Here is a 9,412-nt window from a genome sequence, read left to right as displayed (position 1 = left end):
GAGTGAACCATACTCAGTCACTATGTATGATATTTTAAATGTGTTTTTGAATTCCATTTATAATTACTTTGGAATAAGGAATTTTTTTTTTTTTGCTACTTTCTCTTAATTCAATGAATAGATTTGTTCTAATAGTGTTTGTGGACAGGATATCATGTCTGCATCTTGTACTATGAATAACCACTAAGAAGACAATAATATGCAATATATTCATTATTGAAGCTGTCCTACTAATTGGTTTTGAAACTCTCATTGCTATTTGTTTCTCAATAAAATCATTCAAAAAATTAAAAAATAAAAATAATTTTAGAATCATTTGTCATACCATGCATTTTATTGCTTTCTATGAATTCATCATTTTCTTTGTTTACTTTCTCAGGATGCTCAGAGTACGTTTTGATGTTTTCATCTAAGTACCAAGATTCATTCTCATCAAATACTAGAAACAGAAGGGAAAATTCCCGCTTCTTTTGGGGATTAAATATTGTCATGAAGTGTTTCCTACAGACAATCAGTGTGCCGATCAATCCACTGTAGAGGTCCTGGAAACAAGCAAAAACCTCAGTCATCCTTGCAATGTAGGGCAAGATCGCAGAGCACCCGGACCGCATCACCCCTGATGTCAAGAATTTGGAGGGGCTGATTTAAGCAGTTGACTTGGGCCTGTGTGATGCTGGCAGTTTAACTTCCACCCTGTTAAGGTGAAACAGGGCTGAAGGGGGCAGATGGGTGATGTGTAAGGGAAACACTCAGAGCCCAAAAATTGGCTTAGCTAATGAGCACTAATTTAAAAGAGCCCCAAAGAGCATTGCTTTATTTATTACCTAAGCTCATGAACTCATGAGGCTGTATGAAGCATTGTGCCAGTCACTGTACCTCCATCAAGAATAAAACAAGGGTCCTGCCCTCTAGGGGAAAACAGGAATAGAAAAAACAAAAACAAACTAAAGAAAAAAACAGAGGAACTGAGTTCAAGACCAGCGTGAACTACATTGTGAGACCTGTCTCAAAACCAAACAAAACTATTACGTACAGTGGAGCAAGGGAGTTACAGAGGATGCTTTTGGATACAGAGGAAGAAGGCTGCAGTTGACTGAGACCTATGAGGAGTTTGGCTTGGATACCTGTCATTGATGACACATGATTTGTGAAGTGCTTTTGAGTTGTATCAGGACTTGCAGATTTCATCTTATATGTCATAGGCAGGCATTGGAAAATGCGACAGAAAAATTGTATTTTAATGCAGTCATTCTGGTTAAGTAGAAAAGTCTTGGAAGTGACTTGAAGCTGAAGGGCCATGACAGTAGCTGAGGCAGATTCAAGAACCTGAACCATGTGGGTGGAGAGAAGGAATGGATGGAGCTATAGGTAGGGTAACTGCATGGGAAAGTGAAGAGGAAGTGGGGGCTCATTAATTCAGAGTCCTGCTTAACCAAATGGGATTTGTTCCTTGTGATGCTGTTTATTATAACAGGAAGTACAGGAGGAGGCAGAAGATCCCAGTATCTATTTTACAGTTGCTAAGTCTGTGGCAACTGCTGGTGGAGATGCCCAGTGTGTGTACAGACAGGATGAGAAGCCAAAAGAGAGACTAGAGACTTAATTCTACAGAAGTCTGAGCATAACTTCTATTTGTGGTTATTGACTTATTTTTTGGTTTTGAAATATTCCATCAAACAATAACTTCAGTTCTATGATTGTTGACATCAGCTTTCTTTAAAATCATATAATAAACTAAAACCATGTGCTTCGGTTCTCTCTCTCTCTCTTTTTTTTTTTTTTTTTTTTTTTTTTTTTTGCGGAACCAGGGTTTCAACTCAGGCCCTTGTGCTTGCCAGGGAAGCACTTATTCTACTGGGCCATCATCTCCTGGCCCCTCCTCAGTCTTTTGAGTTCAACATTTTCATATCAAAAAGGAAATAAAAATTACGTCTATACTTAACTGCGCTAAGTGTTATCTATAATCAGTACCCATAAGACAGTTGTAATTATCTTCAAAAGTAAGCAAGCTAAAAAAAAACATGAAAGAAATTGTGGAGTAGCTTTCCTAGGATGTTAACAGAGCTGAAGCACAGGAAAACTGTAACCTCATTTTCCTTCAATTGTTTGTCTATTTTAGTAACTGTCACAAAACACAAATGATTTAAAGTGTACCTTAACTTGATCCACAGTTGAATAGTAAACCCATGGGATGCAAGCCAAATCCTCTGGTCCAGCACCAGATCTTTCTGGGATGTGCCATATGTACATGCGAGTTTCACCTGGATAGATCAAGTATTCATATATCTGGTTATATATGGCTCCTATTTAACCCTAATAATGTGACCCCTGAACTGGAAATGTCAGAGTATAATGGTATTCAAACTTCAGCAGTTTAGTTGTAAGGTAAATGCTAAGACGTGTGTGTGTGTGTGTGTGTGTGTGTGTGTGTGTGTGTGGTGCCTGCGCACACTCTGAATTTACTGGTTATGTTGTACCTGCCATAGCACAAAGCCTAGAGGTGACCATTCCAAAATGTGAAGAAACTTTGTGCACCAATCATTTCTAAGCTTGAAGCACATTTTCATAATATACTTTCTTCTTCACCCATAAGGTATCCTCCGCTGACTGGCATCTTCCCTGTAGGCATCTCTGTCTGTGTAGGGACCCATCTGTGGAATCCCCTTAGCTTTCCATGGTCCCCTTTCCTTCTCACCCACATCCCAATGAGCCACGAACCTCTCTTATCTTTTGCATCACTGACTTACCACAGTTTTGTCTGCCTGCCCTTTCCCAGTCTGTCACACACTGCCCTGTCCCTGCTCTGTGACTTGTAGCGCATAATCACATCCTGGTCCTTGGCACTTTGAAGATGGCCAGGAGCTCCAGCCCTATACCCTGCCAGGCCCCCACTTCCTTCATATGTGCTCCTGGTCCAATCACCTCTGAGCGTCTTGTGTGCCTTGGCTTTGTGCCATGCTACTCATTGATCCTTACCATACTTCCTGTCCACTCCTGTATGCAAGCCTCATGTATTACATATGTAAATATCACTGTCAGACTTCAACTCAGCAGTGGCAAATCTTGACTAGGGAGTCAAGCGGCACATGAGGGATGTAGCACTCCATTTTCCTCAAGCTCATTGTCCCCTGTTCTCATGTTACTTTTTAAGCAAAATATTTGACATTTTGATTGATTTACTACCTGAATATATCATTGCTCGGTCTCTGCTTTTACTTACGACTGCAAGCTGTGAACTTGCATTCCCTTCTCTGCTGTCCTTCCCACCCTGCTCTTCCACCAGGGGTCAGTGCCCCAAACCTCGGGCTCATCCATGGCTTCTCTGTTCCTTCACACTTCCTAGTGGCCAATTTGTCAGCAGGTCTTTTTAGCACCCCCTTTAATCTTAATAATTCGGGTAATTAAAAAAAAACTCAGATTATTGCAGTATGTAGTTCACTATTGGAGCAGGGTAAGTTTTTGGTTCCTCAGGGTATTGCACTAGGTAACTGTGGCTACCCTTGCCTCCTACAGCAGTCACTTATCCACACATTATCTAAAACACTCTTACAAACTGTTCATCAGATCATCACCTTTCAGCCCAAATCCTCACATTAGATTAGAATAAAAGCTCAAATTCCAGGTCCTTGCTGCTCAACCGGGCCCCTGCTTTCCCTGTGTCCCATTTGACAAAACATTTGCTTGTGTGCTCTGGTCTCCTTGCGGTTTCTCAGACGCAGGCACGCACGTCAGGCTGTGCTTATCTCAAGGACTTGGGCCTTCCGGTTTCCTCCCTTAGAGACCTGTGTTGCCACCTTCCTCAGCCGCCCCTGCCTGCCCTACCTAAGGTCATCCCTTGTCTCTCCACTCCACTCCCTTCCTCCAAGTGAATCTTTTTCATAGCATTGTTTACTTCTCAGCATTGTGATTTTATTTATTTTCCTCAAGAGATTAAATTACCTCCTTAGAAGAGCATGCGGGCCATATGGGCAGGAATTTCTATTTCTATTCCCCTAAACTTTCAATAAAGTTATTCTCAGTTGATGTATTTGAGAACTAAGTCATTGAAAAATGGTCCTTTTCTAGAAGCCAACTGTACAACTATTTAAAAAAAAAATACAGTTCTGATTAAAGAAACAATCCACACAGTTTCCATTCTATGTTAAACAAAAACTTATTGAGCACATAGGACAGGCCAGACAGGACTAGATACAGGCAGCCCTAGCTCCCTGGACCCTCTGGGATGCTGGCTTGCAAGCACAGCCCCATGCAGAGCATTAGATGCTGTTTGAGATGTGTTGTAGCCAGGCATGGAAGAGCCTCTTCCTGACTCACCTGTGGTATTTGTGGATCTCCAGTACCTTCCTTTCCCCCCCCCCCTTAGAGCTCTCCTGTAGACTCTCTTCTCTATCTCTGTCTCTGTCTGCCTCTCTCTCTGAACAATATTCTCAGCCTTTTTTTTTTTAAATGTGTGTGTGTGTGTGTGTGTGTGGCCAGCTCAGCCCACCAGGGGGGGGGGCGGGCTGGCATGTGGTGCTGGGGGATTGAACCGCGGTCCCTGTGCTTTGCCAAGCTTGTTCTAAGTAGGTGCTTTAGACCACTAAGCCATCTCACCAGCCCCCTCAGCCTTTTTAAAAACAATTTGACACAGGATCTTACTCAGTCACTGTTGCCTAGGCTGGGCTGAAGCTTGTAACCCTCCCACCTTAGGATCCAGAGTTCCATTGATTTCAGGTGCATGCGATACAGGGATATACTGCACACATACACACAGACCCTGTAACTCCACACCTGCAACCTCCCTCTTCCCTTCCTCAAGTCACACTTGTTTGGAAGGAATATTTCTGTGAGACCAGTGATTTGTCTATGAATAGGCCACAAAGTAAGACCGTTCCTCCACCAGTACCTGGTAGTGTTGGAGTAACTGTAGAACCCTCCGTTTTCACCCCGTGGGCATGTATTGAGTAGGGCCTTGTTGCCATGTTTTTAAAGACAATATTAATTTTGTCTCCAACATTTGCATAAAGTTGTGGACCTGAGAATGGTGAAAAGAAAGTGGCTTATTTATCTGTAAGATTAAACTTCTTAGTAATAAAGGCAAAGATCAGGTAACTTTCTCAGTATGAATTCAGGAGTCTGTTTCCCCATAATTTTGGGCTGGGTTTTTTTTAATTTTAATTTTTTTTTTTTTTTCGAAACCAGGGTTTGAACTCAGGCCCCTGCACTTGCTGGTCAAGCACTTATTCCACTGAGCTTATTCCACTTATTCCCCGGGCCCCTTTGTGCTGCTGTGTTGGATGAATGGTTCCAGAAGATTTGGGATAAAAACACAGGAGTCAGCTCCCTGTAAGTGTGGAGACTGCAGTGTATCTGTCATTCTGGGTACCACAAGAAGGCTGGCCTGCAAGTCTCCTGCAGGCCAATGGTCTGGTCAGGGTGTGCTGGTACCTGAATAGGCATCATTCCGCAGCACTGCCTCTGGAATCTCAGACCTTCCTGAGGGCCACATTTGCAAGGACAGGGCTACCTCTCTCGGTTCTGCCTGCTAGCAAGTAGTCTTAGCTTCTGTTGCCCTGCAGCAATATCCCCTTCCCTTTGGTGTCTTACTGTAGAAGCTGAAGATAACTAAGCCCATTAGAAACTCTGAGCATGTTGAAACAAGGGGGTGGGAAAGGGTGCCTTTTGCACCTGAGGATTTTCCAGAAAACTCCCAGGACAAATTAGATATTCTTAAGGTGGCTGTGGAGCAACTGAAGGCAGCTTTCCCTTTGCTTCTGTGCAATAACACTTTTTCATATACATATACTATTATATAAAATATAAAACATATAACTTTGTCATTGATCATTTAGATCTTGATTTTAAAAATAAGTGAATTTTTTGTTGTTGTTGCTTCAGTGGAAGTACATAATGGGGAGTTTGGTCAAGAAATTCACTAGGAAGCAGTTCCCTGAAAATTCAAACAAAATTACAAGAATCAATTTGATAAACACCAAAAATAATTTCATAGCTGATAGATAAGTAATATATTTATTGACCATTTCTTTAATAAACGTTGTTTGATTTTTTTGTGTGTGTTACTTGGGATTCAGCTCAGGACCTCTGCACTGAACTACATCCCCAGCCCCCTTTATTTTTACTTTTTTAAATTTTGAGACAGGGTCTTGCTCAAACACTAAACTGTGCTGGCTGGGCATGAATTTGTAATCTTTCTGCCTCAGCCTCCAGCATGCTGGGATTATAGATTAGCATCACCGTTGCCAGTCTAAGATTCTCACATTTATTGAAGAACTACTTTTTTTTTTTTTTGCGGAACCGGGGATTGAACTCAGGCCCTTGCACTTGCCAGGGAAGCACTTATTCCACTGAGCCATCTCCCCAGCAAGAACTGCTTTTTTAAAGTATGGTTTTAATAGAAGGAAGCCCACAGGAAGGTGCTGACTGTCGCTACATGAAGCAGCCTGCCTCCAGCCCACACCAGCCACAGGCGCTGTTAACCTACCTAGAATTCCCAGGTGTTGTTCTTCTGCTTTTCTCTCCACCTGCACTGTGAATGTGTTGTCCGTGTATTGCTGATATATCACTTTCTTGTACTTGGAGCCTATGTAAAACTCTCCCTTGTCCAAAAATGCATTTGAAGCACTAAAAACAAAACAAAACAAAACAACCCTCTCAGGTTAGTATTTGGCTTGATGAAAATGGAAGCCTAAGTTTCAAGTTTTAAACTTTGAATTAAAATACAATTTTTTAGAGTAACTAATTAAAAAACAAAGACTGTAAAACTAGACAGGGGTAGTTGGATGTGCCTGGTATCTGAGTGATGCCGCCCCAATCTTGGCCCTCAGTGCTACTGGCTAGGATGACGTAGCTTGCCGTTGCCTGTTGGAGTCTGTTGATCGGATCCTCTCTAAGGTTTCCATTAAAATGCGATGAGTCCAGATTCAATCCATGATGTGTTCTGTGGCTACTGCGGTAGGCACTGAAGTGGTAGATCTTTCCCACTGAAATGGTGGGAGATTTCCACTGAAACTCTTACCACTGAAGTGGTAGATTTTTCACCTTCCCTGAAATTTTCATTGACTCCTAAAGGATCCTGTAGCCTGAAATTTTCATTGACTCCTAATGGATCCTGTAGCCTTTCAACCATTATGCCCCAATCACGAGAGTAAACTTTGACAACCCTTTCCCCTACAACTGCCCTGCCACGTGCCTACCTATGCAGGTCACCAGTCATGTGCTTTGGATCTGCCCATCCCACTGTGTGATGGACCTCCCCTCCCCTGGTCCTATCCTTGAGGTCAGATGATATGAGTGGGATGATAGAAGTGGAAGTGCTTGGGAAAGTATAAAAGAGCTAACTGAAAGTGTAGGGTGATACCCTCTGAATGGATGTTTTTGGAGTTCCAGCGACCCATCTTCTACTTACATGTGTTCATACTGATTTTTTGGGTTTTTTTCGGTACCAGGGATTGAACCCAGGACCCTGTGCTTACCAGGCAGGCACTTATTCTACTGAGCTATCTCCCTGGCCCCCTGAATTTATTTTTTACTTTTCCACAATGCACATGTTGTTCAACCATATTTTCTTGTAACTTCTAAAAAGATAGTATAGCTGTACTGCTGTCACACATTTTAAATATGAAAGTTTTAGGACTGTGAAAATATTTTTTTTTAAATATTTATTTGTGTGTGTGTGTGTGTGTGTGTGTGTGTGGCCAGCTCAGCCCACCAGGGGGCGCGGCTGGCTGGCATGTGGTGCTGGGGGATTGAACCGCGGTCCCTGTGTTTTGCGAAGCTTGTTCTAAGTAGGTGCTTTAGACCACTAAGCCATCTCACCAGCCCAAGGACTGTGAAAATATTGCTTATTAAGTTAAATATAAAATTTTGGTGCAAAAATAAGCCAATAGGGCCTGCCAGATAGCTCAGTGGACTTAAGTGCCTGTTTAGGCAGATGCAGCATCCGGGGTGCACTGAGACAGTGATTGCAATTGAGACTGGGTGTGTTGACACATGCTTATAATCCCAGCACTTGGGAGGCTGAACACAGGAGGATCAAGTCCAACTTATGTAGTGAGACCCTGTAGACCCTGTAACAAATACATTAAAAAAAGCCAATAGTATTTGGCCAAGAAAATAATATGTGAGCTCTGGATTTGGACTTTAATTTTGGTTAAGTTTGAAAATCAATGACAAGAGAACAGCACAGGAATAAAAGAAAACAATCCAATAGAAAAAAAAAAAAAAAAGCAAGATGAAAGACTAAAAAAAAATCAAAAGAAAAACGAAAGTTTTCCTGTGAAAATTGAGAAAAGCAGAAATGAACAGGGACAGGCTCCTGAAAAGTTTTGTTGTTGTGGCATGAGACACAACAGTTTCATTTTCTAAAAGCTAGCATAATTTTTCTCTGAAAGGGAAACCTAAAATTTCAGCTGAACAAACGAAATCAGAGTCTCAAGAATTACTTTTGCTCCTGTAAATGATGCAGCTCCTGTTCCCATTCCCTGTGTGGTGAGTAATCCCATTCCACCTCCACTGCTGCAACATAGTAGGTCCTTTCTCCCATGCAGGGAGTAGACTCTTCGAACAGGTGCTGGCATTGGTTCACAGTATATTTTTGTTTCATGCCACCTGCGTAGTGATCCGTTGTAAGGCACTCAACATCGAAAGTCCCTGGAGTGGTAAATTTAAAAAAAGTTGCTCTTTTGCTCAGTACTTTCTGTAACCCCCCACCTTACCCAGAGTCCGTACCAAAGTCTGCATCGTGATGATGGATGACCTAGCTACCCCAGCCACTGATCACGGCACCACTGCTCAACTCACTCCAGTGCATAGGCCTCTTCACTGTTCCTGGAACAGGTCAAGTGTGCGCCTGCCTGAGGACCTGTGCTCCTGTTGTTTTCTCTACCTGGAATAGTTCTCAAATGTTTACATGATTCCTTCTCTCACTGTATTCAGGTCTCACTTTAATTATCACCTCCTGAGAGAATCTTGGCCCCTTCCCCTGCCCTGCTTTGCTCTGCTCTGCTCTGCTCTGCTCTGCTCTGCTCTGCTCTGCTCTGCTCTGCTCTGCTCTGCTCTGCTCTGCTCTTCTTCCCCTGCCCCATGGTTTTGGGGATTGAATTTGGGACCTTACACTTGCCAGGCAGGTAGGTGCTTCTGCTGCTGAGCTATATCCCTTGCCCCTGCCCTACTTTTCCTCATGGATTTAAAATCACTTAACATACTGGTACATGTTTTAAAATAGTTGCTTGTTGTCTGTCTTCTTGGATTAGAATATCAGCTCCATGAGACATTTTATCTGTTGTTCATCTTTGTATTTACATATGTCAAATGAATGAAAGGGCAACAAACTTAATCTTAAATTAGTAAACATATTTTAGTGGCACATAATAAAATAGAGACAAATTAGCATGTTCTCATATTTTCATTGGAA

At 42.3% G+C, this 9,412-nt stretch overlaps 1 protein-coding gene across 1 annotated transcript in view; it reads right to left on the bottom strand.

Moving 5' to 3' along the window:
• The window catches only part of LOC101568589 (ceruloplasmin), a 27,674-nt gene that overhangs the window by 5,484 nt on the left and 12,778 nt on the right, over positions 1–9,412 (bottom strand). The window contains exons 8-12 of the mRNA XM_023722730.1: positions 8,442–8,649; positions 6,482–6,621; positions 4,886–5,014; positions 2,155–2,261; positions 326–542 (exon numbers count right to left, since the gene is read on the bottom strand). Coding sequence (XP_023578498.1) covers positions 326–542; positions 2,155–2,261; positions 4,886–5,014; positions 6,482–6,621; positions 8,442–8,649 — 801 coding nt within the window. The remainder of the gene's footprint in view (positions 1–325; positions 543–2,154; positions 2,262–4,885; positions 5,015–6,481; positions 6,622–8,441; positions 8,650–9,412) is intronic.

Source organism: Octodon degus, unplaced genomic scaffold, assembly GCF_000260255.1.
Source record: "Octodon degus isolate 3935 unplaced genomic scaffold, OctDeg1.0 scaffold00093, whole genome shotgun sequence".
NCBI classification, from domain to species: domain Eukaryota; kingdom Metazoa; phylum Chordata; class Mammalia; order Rodentia; family Octodontidae; genus Octodon; species Octodon degus.
Note: the sequence above shows the minus strand (reverse complement) of the source record. Positions and strands in the feature narration are given on the sequence as shown.